Source organism: Elephas maximus, chromosome 27, assembly GCF_024166365.1.
Source record: "Elephas maximus indicus isolate mEleMax1 chromosome 27, mEleMax1 primary haplotype, whole genome shotgun sequence".
Lineage (NCBI taxonomy): Eukaryota > Metazoa > Chordata > Mammalia > Proboscidea > Elephantidae > Elephas > Elephas maximus.
In genome coordinates, this window is record NC_064845.1 from 11257108 (window position 1) to 11275551 (window position 18444).

Sequence of the window (18444 nt, forward strand, 5' to 3'; positions counted from 1 at the left end):
TGTCAGATGGATCCTGGCTGAAAGCAGAGAATACCAGAAGGATGTTTACCTGTGTTTTATTGACTATGCAAAGGCATTCGACTATGTGGATCATAACAAACTATGGATAACATTGCGAAGAATGGGAATTCCAGAACACTTAATTGTGCTCACGAGGAACCTGAACACAGATCAGGAGGCAGTTGTTCAGACAGAACAAGGGGATACTGATTGGTTTAAGGTCAGGAAACGTGTGTGTCAGGGTTGTATTCTTTCACCATACCTACTCAATCTGTATGCTGAGCAAATAATATCAGAACCTGGACTATATGAAGAAGAAGGGGGCATCAGGATTTTTTCTGAAGCAATTTTGTTAATGAAATTAACCCTGTTCTTTAAAACAGATTTCTTATCGAGTAGCGTGGTACTTAATAGAACTACTGCGGCTGTCTCCACACTGACTCCCCAGTCCCACTCGTTCTGTGTTTTCCTACTTCATACTGTGAGTCTGTGGAAATTGACACTGACATTTAACGCACTGTTAGAAGATGGATTTTGAGCTATGCTGGAAAAGAAAAATAGTGCACACACATCTTTATATTTCTAAGGCTATGCTAATTACAACCAATTTATAATAATGAATGTCATTGCTGAATGGCATTGTAGACTTCCCGATTTCAAGTGATCTGGAAAAATACGTATAGTGCCTTTTGATCAAAGGGTAGACAAACTAATGAATGACTTCATAAATCAACCAGGGTTCATAACACCAACTTGACTGATGTCAAATTCTGCTTCCAAGGAATGAGAAGTTTGCTTTTCTAAGTAAGTATTCCTATATGGTAAATTGATAGAGTTCAAAAATAATCCCCAAGAAATAGAAGTTACTGTAATCTACAAACTAGGTTATCAAAATTGCTCAATGATATATTCCAAAGATAGAGAATGAATGCCTTTGCTGACTGCTTGGCCAATCATCAATCAATATTGATTATCTTGTAGTTTCACTGACTTTTTTAAATTTATTGTTGAGAGGAAAGTGGTAGCAATACAGTTGCTCCATCACTCAGAGAAAGTAAAAAAATAAATAAAATAAGAACAAAAGAATAAAAAATACCACTGATACTGAAGTCCATATCTAACCTTTAAAAACAGAAGTGTGTAAAATAAATCAGTGCTATTTTTTTTATTATTTCTGATAAGAAATAATTCACTGTTAGTCTCAATATGTCAGTCACTATTTCACTATTTAAAAGTTGTCAAATGTATATTTTTGGAGTTTTCCTTAACCTTTATGTTATAGATTGAACTGTGTCCCCCAAAACTGTGTGTCAACTTGGCTAGGCCATGATTCCCAGTACTGTGTGACTGTCCACCATTTTGTCATCCGATGTGATTTTTCTGTTTTGTAAAGCCTACCTCTATGATGTTAATTAGGTTGGATTACCAGCAGTTAAGTTAATGAGGCAGGGCTCAATCTACAAGATTAGGATGTATCTTAAATCAATTTCTTTTGAGATATAAAGGAGAGAAGCTAGCAGAGAGACATGGGGACCTCACACCACCAAGAAACATGAGGCAGGAGAACAGTGTGTCCTTTGGACCCACAGTCTCTACGCTGAGAGGCTCTCAGACCAGGGGAAGACTGATGACAAGGACCTTCCCCCAGAACTTGGACGTTCAAGTCCACCCAGAGGTATCTCAGAAGAAAGGCCTCGTGATCTACTTCCAAAACATAGCCATTGAAAACATTATGGACCCTGATAAAAACTTTCAACAAAACAGGCACAGAAGGGACATTCCTCGACATAATAAATGACATCTACACAAAACCACCTATCGGAAACCCTGGTGGCACAGTGGTTAAGAGCTACGGCTGCTAAATAAAAGGTCAGCAGTTTGAATTCACCAGTCGCTCCTTGGAAACCCTGTGGGGCAGTTCTGCTATGTCCTCTAGGGTCCCTATGAGTCAGAATCAACTCCACAGCAATGGGTTGGGTTGGGACATAAAGTTTAAATTATTTAGTGATTTCTCAACTTTTTCTACTAATTTCCAGAAATGGGACCTGTTTCTTTCTACAGATAAGGAGAATGATACTTGGAGATGTTAAGTAACTGCACTAAATTAGTTTTCCTCCTGATCTCTAAGTAATGCAGAGAAAAAGAGAAGCAATGATACACAAAGCCTCTAAAGGAACTTGAGACTGGGGTAGGAGATTAACGGGGGACTTCATAGCACCTGGGAGTGTAAGGAAACAGGGTCCAGGAAGTGGGGCTGAGATTCAGGAAGATGGTATAACTTAACTCCATCATTTGATACAGGATTAATCCTACCTTAAGCTAAGAATGATAGTTATTAGAAGCTTGGATGGAAGGAGCCAAAGAGATGTGAATAAACCCAAACCTGCTGTGGTCAAGTTGATGCTGACTCATAGTGATCATACGGAACAGAGTAGAAATGCCCCATAGGGTTTCCAAGGCTGTAAATCCTTATAGAACCAAACTGACACATCTTTCTCCCAGGGTGAGGCTGGTGGGTTCGAACCATGGCCCTTTCAGTTAGCAGCCGAGCACTTAGCCGCTGTGCCACCAGAGCTCCAGAAATATGGGAAGGGATGAAAACCTGAGGAGGATTAAAGTTAGTGAAAAGAAACATTCTTTCAGGATAGGAGTTAGCTCTTGCAAAGTACATGGCAGATTAGTTGTAGCAGAATCAGTTTGAAAACAGAAACAACAGAACTGTGTAGTGGTTTTGAAGAGGAAAAAAATGGGTTAAAAAAAGTGGCTTGTCCGTGAAGAAAATAATAAGTCTCACAACTGAAAAAAAAAACAAAACTAGAGTTTGGTAGGGGGTGAGTTAAATGGTTTAAATGGGGTGCATTTATATGTACATATATAGATGTGGTATTATGTATAGCCTGAAAGTAAGCACTAGGTCATAGGTCCAAATTCTCAAAAGAGTCATGGCAGGTCTCAAGAACTAAGCACCAGATCTCAAGACGACTAGACAAGGAGCTTAAAGGTACTACTACAGGGTACTTTATCTGTCCTTCCTCTGCCTGCTTTCCTTCCTTTTAATGAGACTATAAATGAGTGACTTATTTAGTCAATTGCAACGCAGTGCCTTAGGATCTGGAGGTGGCTGCAATGGAAAGGGAACGTGGCATGAGTAACTCCTTGGGGTTTAACAGGCTTTAAAACCTCTTTGCAAGGCTGCCAATGTTCCACCCTGTAAATAAGCATTTGCTTGCCTTTCAAGACTACTGAAAATGTAGGAAGAGTAAATAGGCTTTGAGAATTAAAACTGTCTCTTTGCATTCCACATTCACCCTACTGTGTTCTAATACCAAAGGTAATTAATTCAGCTGGAAGCCTCAGGCTCCTGTTTTCTTCCTTCTCTCACTTTGGCACCCCTAGGGCCTCAATGAGTTTGGAATGGAGAGGTCTGGATTGAAATGTACTGTTGCTGGGATTTTTTTCCCACAACTGATGGCATCAACCTTATTAGTGCTTCATTAAAATAAAAGAATTAACTTATGACAAAGCCAGAGAAAATACAATTTGTGGGAATAAAAACCTAAAAACAATGGAAAACCCCTAGTATGTAAATCAATACCAAGAATGTCCCATGAATATTTTTCATATATTGTTACAGCCAAGCTACAGCCAAGAACAGATTTTTTTTTTCCCCTTCAAATGACTATGACTACTTTTTGTGAAAGTAAATGTAGGTAAAAGAACTAAAAGTAGAACAGGCTGTCACATACCCATGTTTTCCTTTGATAAGGCATCATCTGAACAAACATTTTCAAAAGAGCATTTTAAAATAGCTTTCCTAGAAAAAGAATTTGAACGATTTAGCTTCAAAAGATCATTTGGGTATATTTAAATAACCAGTCATGTATATTCATTGGTAATTGTAGATCATGAATATATATGTCTTTCTCTTGAGGTACTTTTTTTTTTTTTTTGGTTGTTTTATACAGCAAGTAAAGCAGCATGATTCAGTACAAAAAAAATCAAAGAGGACTCATACTGATTTGAGAACACACTGTGTAAAGCACACACAGTGTACTAAGCGCTGTACTAGAGGCTACTTCATGCAATCCTTTCCCCGACCCTGGGAAACACCTACTAAGTAATTTTTACTCTCATTCTATGAAGAAACCAAGGTTCAAAGAAACTGAGAAATTTGCCAATACAGAAAAATGGCTGAGCATGACAGAACTAAGATTTTCTGATTTAGCCAGAAGATAGTTGTTCAAACTCATTTGCTGTAACCATAAAATCTTGCAAAAGTTACTTCTCTAAGTCACGAATTCTTTATCTGCTAAATGGAGATAATTATGATATGCCCTCAACCTTTTTCTCAACCTACTTGCTGAGGTCCCTGTGAAGTGTAAATGAGATAAAGCAGTAAAAATTCTTTTAAAAAATCTACACACCTTCTAAAAATGACAAAGAAGAAGGAATATCTATTAGTGCCAGAGACCTTGTTTTTGAGTAGGATTCCTTTTCAACACAGTCCTGATTACCATTCATTAAGAAAATAACTAAGTAAATAAACTCTATGGCTGGTTCAATGATAAACCAAGACGTCTCATTAGTGGCTTATTAGTTCATCATGAAGGCCTGATTCTGGTTTGCATTACCTATCTTAAATAAAAAATCTGCTTCTCATCTGGTTGCTCACGTAATATTAATCATTGAAAGTTCTGGTTCAATATATTTCTATAAATATAAAACTTTCTTCATACTTCTAAAGCTACTACTTATCATTTTAATTCTTTTAGAAAATTTTAAACACAATGTTTTCCTAGAGAAACAGAAACAAGAATCAGGGAGAAAATGTCATGTAATAATTTAATTATATATATATTTGTGTGTATATATATACATACACATATATGTATATATGAGTCAGAATTGACTCGACAGCAACGGGTTTGGTTTTGGATACATACATATTTATATGTGGAGAGAAAGACAGATTTTAATTTTATCGTAATACTTTTTTAATTTTAAAGAGCATACCTTTTCCTTTTTCTAAATTTAGGCTTTTTCTTTTCTGTATTATTTTTGGAAACTCGTATCTATAAAACGACAAAAACAATGAATTAGGTCATATGGGGCTAGATCAGTTTAGTATAACTTTGCACAGAAGAAAACTCTGACTCATAGCCCTAAACACCATCAATAATTCCGGTCAGCCACCTCACAGTCACAAGACTGCAATTGGATTGATCTCAACTTCCAGGAAAATGGTAGAATGATCAGATGTGGATGCCTTCTCCCTATCTCCACCCCTTACCCACTTTCACAAACACATAAAAATACTAAATAAAACAAAATTTAAGTTTTCAGACATATCCGATCTTTAAGGAAAGAAAATAAAACATTCATACGCTGGAAGTATGTGGAAGGCATAGCTGTAGTTACAGGTGCGCACAGACATGGCGAAGGCCTACAAGGAATTTTAAAAAGATAGGGCCAAAAAAGCTTGAGGTTGTAGTTTTAATGTCTAAGCAAAGACAAGTGACATGTTTTGGGTCCATAATAGTTAGAGAGCTATATTGAAATGTCCTCTAAAACATGGGGACTTAAAGGGCTTTCTGCATTAAAAGATAATTGGAAAAAACTCTACTCACTAGGACAGACAAGAAACAAGGTAATATGTAATTTGTCCAGGCAACTGGACAAAAAAAAGAGCAGTAATTTTAAAAGAATGAAAGCTTCAGGCCTATACCATGAAAGTGAAAAATTAAAATTTATGCTTGTTTGCACAGCAGAATTCCCAAAGATCAAATAATTGGCAAAAAGGTTTATCCAGGATCTCTAAAATCATTAAGGTCAGAAGTAAACACAAAAGGCACAATGAATGTACAGACATACATAGGCTCTCTAACACCATTAATTCAGAAGTATTACAATGAAGGGCACATGAAATTTCCTGAAAAAGAAAAATTGTATCGTTTCATATATATATAATTCAGAAACAGGTAAAATTAATCTATTCATCATAAAATTAAAAATTTATTCATCTTCTGAAAATGACAAAGAAGAAGGAGGAAAATTTCTTTTAGTGCCAGTCTCTGTTAACCTGTTGCTTTCGACCCAAATCCAACTCATATCAACCCTGTAGGACAGAGTAGAACTGCCCATAGTGTTTCCAAGAAGCAGCTAACAGACTCAAACTACCAAACTTTTTGGTTGGCAGCTGAGCTCTTAACCACTATACCACCAGGGCTCTGAGTTTCTGTTTGGACTGGCCACGGAAATTGGGATGTTTATCCTTGGGGCAGGGGAATATGACTAGGAGAGAACATTCCAGAAATTTTCTGTTTATTCAGTTTACAAAGGAATGTTCATTTTGTGAAAATTCTTCCAGCTTTACACTTATGATTTGTGTTTGTCTATATGCTTACATGATATTAATAAAAACTGTTAAAAATAAATATGCTTTAAGTTATTAATAGAATAGTAAAAAATAAATAGAAACCAAAATGAACAAGGTCCAGTCTCTATGACAAAAAAATATAGAAAGATTTGAGTGAGAACCAACCTTTCCCAGAAAAAGAAAGTAAAGTTAGTAAAATTAAAATTCAGTGAACGATTAAACAACACACTATTGAACAACAAATGAGTCAAGGATGAAATCAAAAGAGAAATTACAAATTTCTTAGAGTCAAACGAAAATGAAAGCATAACATACCAAAACTTAAAGGATTCAGCAATAGCAGTACTCAGAGGGAAACTTATAGCAACAAATGCCTACATGAAAAAAGGAACAAAATCTAAAATTAACAGCCTAACACTAAAACTCAAGGAACTAGAAAGAGAACAGCAAACTAAGCCTAAACTTTCCAGAAGAAAAGAAATAGCAAAGACCAGATCAGAAATAAATAAAACAGAAAAACAATACAGAGAATCAATAAAACCAGAAGTTGGTTCTTTGAAAATAATATTGACAAGCCTTAGCTACACTGACACAGAAAAAAAGAGAAAAAATGCAAATAACCAAAATAAGAAATGTAAGCAGGGACATTATAACTGACCAGTAGAAATAAAGGAAATTATGACAGAATATTATGAAAAATTATAAAGGGATAAACTTGATAAAGTGGACAAATTCTTAAAAGCACAGAACCTACACAAACTGACTCAAGAGGAAACAGAAAATCTCAACAGACCCATAATAAGTGAAGAGATTGAATCAGTGACCAAAACCCTCCCCCCAAAAAAAGTCCTGGACCAGATGGTTTCCTTGATGAATTATACCGAACATTTACACAACTGACATCAATCTTGTTTAAATTCTTCCAGAAGATAGAGAAGGAAGAAATACTCTCTAATTCATTCTATGCAGCAGACTTAACCCTGGTACCAAAACAAGACAAAGATACCACAAGAAAACTACCGGTCAATATCCCTTATGAATATAGATGCAAAAATCCTCAACTAAAATACTAGTGGACAGAGTCCAACGGCATATTAAAACAGTCATACACCATGAACAAGTGGGATTTATTCTAGGAATGAAAGGGTGGTTCAACATTAGAAAATCAATGTAATACACCACATCAATAAACAAAAAACAAATCAATAGAACAAAGTAAAAGAACCACATGAGATCACCTCACACCATGGATCAGCAGTGCCCTCTTTATCACTGGAAGCAGAGTCAACAACATTTTTAAGACTAACCAGGCCTGAGAACCAATTTAGAAAACTCATCCTTACAGTTTTGTTTCTCTAGAACTATTCTCGGTACCAAATGTCTTAGGCTGGGCTCTAGAGAAGCAAAACCAGTAAAGCATATAAATATATAGAAAGAGAGATTTACATCAAGGAAATGGCTCATGTAGTTGTACAGGTTGGAATGTCCCAAGTCTGGGTCAGGATAGAGGCTTTTCCTGATTTACGTAGATGCAGGGGCTAGTGAACCCAAGATCAGCAGGTCAGAGAGCAAGGCTCTTGCTCAGAGGCTGTGAAGATTGACGAATCCCAAGATCCTCAGGCAAGACCATAGGTAAGCTACTAGCTCAAGTCCCAAGAACGAGAGGGTAGACAAACAGGAGCCAAATGCAGTATCCAGCACAAGCAAAAATCCCCCAAGCCTTGCCAGGAGGTCTGCTTATATTTGAAACTCCCTTTCAATGATTGGCTATTCACAGCAGATCCCATCCTAAGGGTGATCACATATCAAATCTCAACAATGAAGAGATCACAACATTATACGGCTGTCAAAACACTGAGAATCATGGTCCAGCCAAGCTGACACAAAGCTTAACCATCACAAAGATAATGCAGGGCAAGGCTGTCAGGCCTAGCTTTTAAGAACGAATTACAGACCAATATCTCTCATGAATATAGATGCAAAAATTCTCAACAAAATTCTAGCCAATAGGATACAGCATCATATCAAAAAAATAATGCACCACAACCAAACGGGATTCATACCAGGTATGCAAAGATGGTTCAACATTAGAAAATCAATCAACATAATCCACCAAATAAAACAAAAAAATCACATGATCATCTCAATCAATGCAGAAAATGCATTCGAAAAAGTCCAACATCCATTCCTGATAAAAACTCTCAATAAGACAGGAATAGAAGGGAAATTCCTCACATAATAAAGAGCATCTACACAAAACCAACAGCCAACATCATTCTCAATGGGGAGAGACTGAAAACATTCCCCCTGAGAGCAGGAAGCAGACAAGGATGCCCTTTATCACCACTCCTATCTAATGTTGTAAGGGAAAGTCCTAGATAGGGCAATAAGGCAAGAAAAAGAAACAAAGGGCATCCAAATTGGTAAGGAAGAAGTAGCACTATCCCTATTCATGTATGATATGAAATTATATATAGAGGACCCTAAAGACTCCACAAGAAAACTATTGGAACTAATAGAAAGATTCACCAGAATAGTAGGATACGAGATAAACATGCATAAATCAGTTGGATTCCTATAGACCAATAAAGAGAACTATGAAAAGGAAATCAGGAAAGCAATAGCATTTATAATACTAAAACCAAACCAAGCCCACTGCCATCAAGTCAGTTCCGATGCATAATAACCATTTGTAATATCCACCCCCACCAAAAAAAAAAAAAAAAGAGAGAGAAAACTCAGGAATTAATCTAACCAGGGATGTAAAAGACCTGTACAAAGAAAACCACAAAACACTACTGCAAGAAACCAAACAAGACCTACATAAACGGAAAAACATACCATGCTCATGGATAGGTAGACTCAACATTGTGAAAATGTCAATTCTACCCAAAAACCCAAAGCAATGCACAAATACAATGCAATCCTGATCCAAATACCAACAGCATTTTTTAACGAGATGGAAAACCTCATCAATAACTTCATATGGAAAGGAAAGAGGCCCTGGATAAGCCATTATTGAAGAAGAAAAACAAAACTACATATCTACAGTAGTCAGTACAGCCTGGTACTGGCACAACGACAGACACACTGACCAATGAAACAGAATTGAGAACCCAGAGGTCAATCCGTCTACCTAGGGCCACCTGATCTTCGACAAAGACTCAAAGTCTGTTAAATAGGGAAAAGGCAGTCTTTTTAACAAAGGTGCTGGCAAAACTAAATGCCCATCTGTTAAAAAATGAAAAAGAACCCATACCCCATACCTCACACCATACACAGAAACTAATGCAAAGTGCATCAAAAAAAAAAAAAGACCTAAATATAAAACAAAAATTATGAAGATCATGGAAGAAAAAATAAGGTCAATGCCAGGGGCCCTAACATAGGGCATAAACAGGACACAAACCATAACTAACAATACAAAAACAACACAATAACAATACAAAAAAAGCTAGATAACAGGGATCTTCTAAATTTAAACATTTATGTTCATCAAAAGACCACAAAAAGAGTGAAAAGAGAACATACAGACTGGGAAAAATTTTTTGGCTATGACATATGATGAAGCCCTAATTTCTAAAATGTGTAGGAAAGTCCAACACCTATATAACAAAAAGACAAATAATCCAATTAAAAAATGGGCAAAGGATATGAGCAGACAATTCACCAAAGAAGACATTCAGGTGGCTAACAGACACGGGAGGAAGTGCTTGTGATCACTAGCCATTACTGAAATGCAAATCAAAACTACAATGAGATACCATCTCACCCCGACATTACTGGCATGAATCAAAAAAAAAAAGAAAATAACAAATGTTGGAGAGGTTACAGGGAGATTGAACTCTTACACACTGCTGCTGGGAAAGCAAAATGGTAAACCATTTTGGAAAATGATATGGTGCTTCCTTAAAAAGTTAGAAATAGAAATACCATAGGATCCAGCAATTCCACTTCTAGGAATATGTACTAGAGAAATAAGAGCCATCACATGAATAGACATATGCACAGCCATCATTATTCACAATAGAAAAAGACAAAAGATGGAAGCAGCCTAAGTGCCCATCAAAAGATGAATGGATAAACAAACTATGGTATGTACACACAATGGAATACTATGCAAAGATAAAGAACAGTGGTGACTCTGCAAAACATCTCACAACATGGATGAATCTCTAGGGCATTATGCTGAGTGAAATAAGTCAATAACAAAAAGACAAATATTGTATGAGACCACTATTATAAAAACACATGAAAATGTTATACACAGAAAGAAACAACAATTGCTACAGGGTCACTATGAGGCAGAACCGACTTGATGGCAACGGGTTTGATTTTTGGTTTTATGGGTCAAACAATAACGCATGTGAGGAACGTGCTTCCTAGTTTAATTATATATATGAGACTAAATGGACACACTAGCCGAAAAGCAAAGATGAGAAGGCAGGGAGGGATAGGAAAACTGGACAAATGGAAATAGGAAACCCGAGGTAGAAAATGGGAGAGTGTTGACACGTCACAGCGTTGGCAAAATATGTCACAAAACAATTTGGGTATTAATTGTTTTATGAGAAACTTTAATTTGTCCTGTAAACTTTCACCCAAAGCACCATTAAAAAAAAAAATCCAACTGGGTCTTTTAGCTATACAAAATACAGAGGCTTTAGGCTGGTGTGAGTTCTGTTTAGTATTGTAAACTAGGTCTATTAGCCTTCCTGGTTACAAATAATAGAAACCAAGTCTTGTGAACGAACACTGCAGTAAAGAAATTCACCAGAAGAATATCAGGTAGCTCATGCAATTGATGGAAAGACTGCAGAACTAGGCTTGGAAAATAAATACCCAAGGACTAAGGACAGTTAGGTAGCTGCCACCACAGACAAGGTCACGACATCAGAGCACCTGCTTAGGAATAACTGATACCAGCAGACCCTGACGACTGCCACATATTGTGTGCCAGCACTGCAATGATTGGGCTTCCAAAAATCCAATGCCGTGGAGTCAATTCCGACTATAGTGACCATATAGGACAGAGTAGAAATGCCCCATAGAGTTTCCAAGAAGATGGTGGATTCGAACTGCCAACCTTTTGGATAGCAGGCAAAGGCTTTATCACTGTGCCACCAGGCCTCCACCATTGGGTTTAAGAAAGAAAAACCCATATGAGGAAAAAAAAATGAATTATCCAATAAAGGAACAACTAGCAAAACACAAAAATAAATAAATGAGACCTCAAAGAAATTAAAAACCTTTGTACATCAAGAAACTTTACCAAAAAAGTAAAAAAACAAGCTACCAACTGGGAGAATATCTTCAGAAACTATATATCTGATAAGAACCTAATAACCAAATGTATACAAAACTTCAACAACTTAACAGTAAAAAGGCAACTAACCCTCTCAAAAAATGGGCAAAGCACTTGAATAAACATTTCACCAAAGACACATTCAAATGGCCACCAAACACATGAAAAGATGCTCAATGTCATTAGCCATCAGAGAGATACAAATCAAAACCACAATGAGATACCATTTCGCTCCCACTAGAATGGCTTAAAAAAAAAAAAAAAACAGAAAATAACAAATATTGGCGAGGATGTGGGGAAACTGGAAACCTTATCTACTAATGGTAGGAATGGAAAATGATATTACTGTTGTGGAAAACTGTGACAATTCCTCAAAAAACTAAAAATAGAATTAGCATTGAGCCAGCAATTCCACTTCTAGGTATAAACCTGAAAGACTTGAAGGCAGAGACTCAAACAGAGACCTGTACACTGATGTTCCTTGCAGCACTGTTCACAACAGCCAAAAGGTGGAAACAACCTAAATGCCTGTCAACAGGTGAACAGATAAACAAAATGTAATGTATACATACAATGGAATACTATTCAACCAGTGAGAGAAATAAAGTCTTGACACATGCTACAACATGGATGGAGCTTGAAGACATTATGCTGAGTGAAATCAGTCAATCACAAAAGGATAAATATTGTATGACCTCACTTATATAAAAAGACAAGAATAGGCGAATGTATACAGACCAAAGTTAATCAGTGGTTAACAGGCGTGGGATAGGGGAAGGGGGAAAACTGCTTACAGAGTAGTGAGTTTTAGTTTACGGTGATGGAAATATCACATTGATTAATGGTTGGGTTGCACAGCCGATTAATGTAATTGCTGTCATTAAGTTGTACACCTATAAAAAGTTGGATTGGCAAAAGTTGTGTGACAGATATATTACAACAATGACAAAAAAAAAGAGTAGTTGCTGGGTCTGTTTATGTACAACCAAACACCTCAAAGGATTCGTTTCCTTGGTTTGGAGGTTTAGGGTCATGGTTTCATGGGACATCCTAGTTAACTGATCTAATATCATGTTTAGCACTTCTCTCCCACCTCCTAGTTCACTGCCTGGGGTCTTAAAAGCTTGCAAACAGCTGTCTAAGGTACAGCAATTGGTCTCTATTTACCTGGAGCAACAGAGGAAAAGGAGAGTCAGGAACAGGAGAGGGAAATGGAATGTGAGATAGCTTGCCTCCATGAACAACCGTCCCCTCTGCCACAAGACCAGAACTGGATGGTGCCTGGCTGCCACTGCTGAACATTTTGATCAAAGATTCTACAGAAGAATTCTGACCAAAAGGGGGTAAATGCAGAACAGAATTTCAAATTCTCATGGACTGTAGGTTTTCTGGAGCCATGGAGGCTGTATGAACCCTTGAAACAACTGCCCTGAGATACTCTTTAAACCTTAAACCAAAAACATACCTTGAAGTCTTCTTAAAACCAAACAATAGTTTAACTAGTAAAGAATGTCTGCTTTAAGAACTATCTATATGGAATCAAACTGAGGACAGCAACTTGAAATGTTAAGTAGGAAACTTAGGGGGCAGTGAGTTTATGTTAATGGGTTAGGAACAACTCAGAAAAGGAGGGTGAGAACGGTTGCACAACTCAAAGAATGTAATCAGTGTCACTGAATTATACTTGTAGAAATTGCTGAATTGGTGAATGTTCTGTTGTATATATTTTCAACAACAAAAATAAAGTATGTGGCGGGGCCAAGATGGCGGACTAGGTAGACGCTACCTCGGATCCCTCTTGCAACAAAGACTCGGAAAAACAAGTGAATCGATCACATACATAACAATCTACGAACCCTGAACAACAAACACAGATTTAGAGACGGAAAACGAGCAAATATGGGGAAGCACCAACTGTTTTCAGAGCCTGGAGCCAGCGTCCCAGCCAGGTAACCTTGGCGCCGAGATTAGGTCTGGGCCCAGGGGAGATGAACTCATAAATCTTGTGACGGCGGAAACAAGGGGCGCAGCCCTACCCCCCTGAACTGAACTCGGGAGGGGGCCCAGCCAGTCCGCGCGGGCGGCATGGCGACGCGGCTGGTGGCAGAAGTCCCCAGGAGGCAATGACTGGTTTTGGAGCCGGGAGTGCAGCGTCCCAGCAGGGGAACCTTGGCGCTGGGCTTTTGACTGGGCGCTGTCAGGGCGCAAGAACGGAGCGCTCTACTCCCCTGAACTAACCCCGGGAGGGGGTCCAGCCAGCCCGCTGAGGTGGCACGGCGACGCGGCTGGCGGGACAAAAAGTCCCCGGGAGACAGCAACTGATTTTGGAGCCAGGAGGGCAGCGTCCCAGCCGGGGAACCTTGGCGCTGGGCTTTGGACTGGCAGCGGAGGATCTGACCGCGGCTTCAGCGGGCCAGACCCCCGGGGGCAATCTCCACACAGCCAGCACACATAGGCGACACGCCCCTCGGGAATCTCAGATAAAATAGTCATTCCAAGCAAGACAAGCAACTCTGGCTATATTCCGAGGTGCTACTCTCCTATCTCTCTGATCCCTCCCCCACCCTCCCTAGGCGGCTTCATTAACATTGGAATTTCCTGAGCCAGAGGGAGAACGGCTCCGGCTCTGCGGCGGATTTGCTCCCCCCCCTTTTTTTTTTCTTTTGGTCTTTTCCTAACCCACTCTTCCGGCCTGACAGAAGGAACCACAAAAAACCCAAGGACCAAAAATCCATCCCTAATTGGACTAAAAACACAGAACCAGCTACAGCCAAGCATGTATGATCCAAATCTCAGACTTTCATCCTTACAGGGAACAAGGCGGCGGTTATAATCCAAAGGCAGTTCTGATAGGGACCTGACTGCATTTTTTCTTTAGCGAATTTTCTGGAAAAACAAGTTTCCCAGTAATGGCTCGGAGACAGCAGTCCATATGAAACCACATAAAGAAGCAGACCATGACTGCTTCTACAACCCCCCAAACAAAAGAATCAAAATCTTTCCCAAATGAAGATACAATCCTGGAATTATCAGATACAGAATATAAAAAACTAATTTACAGAATGCTTCAAGACATCACAAACGAAATAAGGCAAACTGCAGAAAAAGCCAAGGAACACACTGATAAAACTGTTGAAGAACTCAAAAAGATTATTCAAGAACATAGTGGAAAAATTAATAAGTTGCAAGAATCCATAGAGAGACAGCATGTAGAAATCCAAAAGATTAACAATCAAATTACAGAATTAGACAACACAATAGGAAGTCAGAGGAGCAGACTTGAGCAATTAGAATGCAGACTGGGAAATCTGGAGGACTAGGGAATTAACACCAACATAGCTGGAAAAAAATCAGATAAAAGAATTTAAAAAAAATGAAGAAACCCTAAGAATCATGTGGGACTCTATCAAGAAGGATAACTTGCGGGTGATTGGAGTCCCAGAACAGGGAGGGAGGACAGAAAACACAGAGAACATAGTTGAAGATCTGCTGACAGAAAACTTCCCTGACATCATGAAAGACGAAAGGATATCTATCCAAGATGCTCATCGAACCCCATTTAAGATTGATCCAAAAAGAAAAACACCAAGACATATTATCATCAAACTTGCCAAAACCAAAGATAAACAGAAAATTTTAAAAGCAGCCAGGGAGAAAAGAAAGGTCTCCTTCAAGGGAAAATCAATAAGAATAAGTTCGGACTACTCAGCAGAAACCATGCAGGCAAGAAGGGAATGGGACGACATATACAGAGCACTGAAGGAGAAAAACTGCCAGCGAAGGATCACATATCCAGCAAAACTCTCTCTGAAATATGAAGGCGAAATTAAGATATTTACAGATAAACACAAGTTTAGAGCATTTGCAAAAACCAAACCAAAGCTACAAGAAATACTAAAGGATATTGTTGGGTCAGAAAACCAATAATATCAGATACCAACACAACACAAGGTCACAAAACAGAACATCCTGATATCAACTCAAATAGGGAAATCACAAAAACAAATTAAGATTAATTAAAAAAAAAAAAAGCTCAAAACGGGGAATCACTGAAGTCAATATGTAAAAGATCACAATAATCAAAAAGGGGGACTAAATACAGGTGGCATAGAACTGCCATATGGAGAGTGATACAAGGCGATATAGAACAATACAAGTTAGGTTTTTACTTAGAAAAATAGGGGGAAATATTAAGGTAACCACAAAGAGGTATAACAACTCCATAACTCAAGATAAAAGCCGAGAAAAACGTAACGACTCAACAAACAAAGTCAAAAACTACAAAAATGAGGATCTCACAATTTACTAAGAAAAACGCCTCAGCACAAAAAAGTATGTGGAAAAATGAAATTGTCAACAACACACATAAAAAGGCATCAAAATGACAACACTAAACACTTAGTTATCTATAATTACGCTGAATGTAAATGGACTAAATGCACCAATAAAGAGACAGAGAGTCTCGGACTGGATAAAGAAACACGATCCGTCTATATGCTGCCTACAAGAGACACACTTTAGACTTAGAGACACAAACAAACTAAAACTCAAAGGATGGAAAAAAATATATGAAGCAAACAATAAGCAAAAAAGAAGAGGAGTAGCAACATTAATTTCTGACAAAAAGACTTTAGACTTAAATCCACCACAAAGGATAAAGAAGGACACTACATAATGATAAAAGGGAAAATTGATCAGGAAGACATAACCATATTAAATATTTATGCACCCAATGACAGGGCTGCAAGATACAAAAATCAAATTTTAACAGAACTGAAAAGTGAGATAGATACCTCCACAATTAGGAGACTTCAACACGCCACTTTCGGAGAAGGACAGGACATCCAGTAAGAAGCTCAATAGAGACACGGAAAACCTAATTACAACAATCAACCAACTTGACCTCATTGACTTATACAGAACTCTCCACCCAACTGCTGCAAAGTATACTTTTTTTTCTAGTGCACATGGAACATTCTCTAGAATAGACCACATATTAGGTCATAAAACAAACCTTTGCAGAATCCAAAACATCGAAATATTACAAAGCATCTTCTCAGATCACAAGGCAATAAAACTAGAAATCAATAACAGAAAAACTAGGGAAAAGAAATCAAATACTTGGAAAATGAACAATACCCTCCTGAAAAAAGACTGGGTTATAGAAGACATCAAGGAGGGAATAAGGAAATTCATCGAATGCAACGAGAATGAAAATACTTCCTATCAAAACCTCTGGGACACAGCAAAAGCAGTGCTCAGAGGCCAATTTATATCGATAAACGCACACATACAAAAAGAAGAAAGAGCCAAAATCAGAGAACTGTCCCTACAACTTGAACAAATAGAAAGTGAGCAACAAAAGAATCCATCAGGCACCAGAAGAAAACAATAAAAATTAGAGCTGAACTAAATGAATTAGAGAACAGAAAAACAATTGAAAGAATTAACAAAGCCAAAAGCCGGTTCTTTGAAAAAATTAACAAAATTGATAAACCATTGGCTAGACTGACTAAAGAAATACAGGAAAGGAAACAAATAACCCGAATAAGAAACGAGAAGGGCCACATCACAACAGACCCAACTGAAGTTAAAAGAATCATATCAGATTACTACAAAAAATTGTACTCTAACAAATTTGCAAACCTAGAAGAAATGGATGAATTCTTGGAAAAACACTACCTACCTAAACTAACACATTCAGAAGTAGAACAACTAAATAGACCCGTAACAAAAAAAGAGATTGAAACGGTAATCAAAAAACTCCCAACAAAAAAAAGCCCTGGCCCGGACGGCTTCACTGCAGAGTTCTACCAAACCTTCAGAGAAGAGTTAACACTGCTACTACTAAAGGTATTTCAAAGCATAGAAAATGACGGAATACTACCTAACTCATTCTATGAAGCCACCATATCCCTGATACCAAAACCAGGTAAAGACATTACAAAAAAAGAAAATTACAGACCTATATCCCTCATGAACATAGATGCAAAAATCCTCAACAAAATTCTAGCCAATAGAATTTAACAACATATCAAAAAAATAATTCACCACGATCAAGTGGGATTTATACCAGGTATGCAAGGCTGGTTTAATATCAGAAAAACCATTAATGTAACCCATCACATAAATAAAACAAAAGACAAAAACCACATGATCTTATCAATTGATGCAGAAAAGGCATTGGACAAAGTCCAACACCTGTTCATGATAAAAACTCTCACCAAAATAGGAATTGAAGGAAAATTCCTCAACATAATAAAGGGCATTTATGCAAAGACTACAGCCAACATCACTCTAAATGGAGAGAACCTGAAAGCATTTCCCTTGAGAACGGGAACCAGACAAGGATGCCCTTTATCACCACTCTTATTCAACATCGTGCTAGAAGTCCTAGCCAGGGCAATTAGGCTAGACAAAGAAATAAAGGGCATCTGGATAGGCAAGGAGGAAGTAAAATTATCTCTATTTGCAGATGACATGATCTTATACACAGAAAACCCTAAGGAATCCTCCAGAAAACTACTGAAACTAATAGAAGAGTTTGGCAGAGTCTCAGGTTATCAGATAAACATACAAAAACCACTTGGATTCCTCTACATCAACAAAAAGAACACCGAAGAGGAAATCACCAAATCAATACCATTCACAGTAGCCCCCAAGAAGATAAAATACTTAGGAATAAATCTTACCAAGGATGTAAAAGACCTATACAAAGAAAACTACAAAGCTCTACTACAAGAAATTAAAAAGGACACACTTA

At 37.8% G+C, this 18444-nt stretch overlaps 1 protein-coding gene across 1 annotated transcript in view; it reads right to left on the bottom strand.

Moving 5' to 3' along the window:
- The window catches only part of ZCWPW2 (zinc finger CW-type and PWWP domain containing 2), a 151074-nt gene that overhangs the window by 11380 nt on the left and 121250 nt on the right, over positions 1–18444 (bottom strand). Inside the window, exons 6-7 of the mRNA XM_049870964.1 lie at positions 5014–5072; positions 3747–3814 (exon numbers count right to left, since the gene is read on the bottom strand). Coding sequence (XP_049726921.1) covers positions 3747–3814; positions 5014–5072 — 127 coding nt within the window. The remainder of the gene's footprint in view (positions 1–3746; positions 3815–5013; positions 5073–18444) is intronic.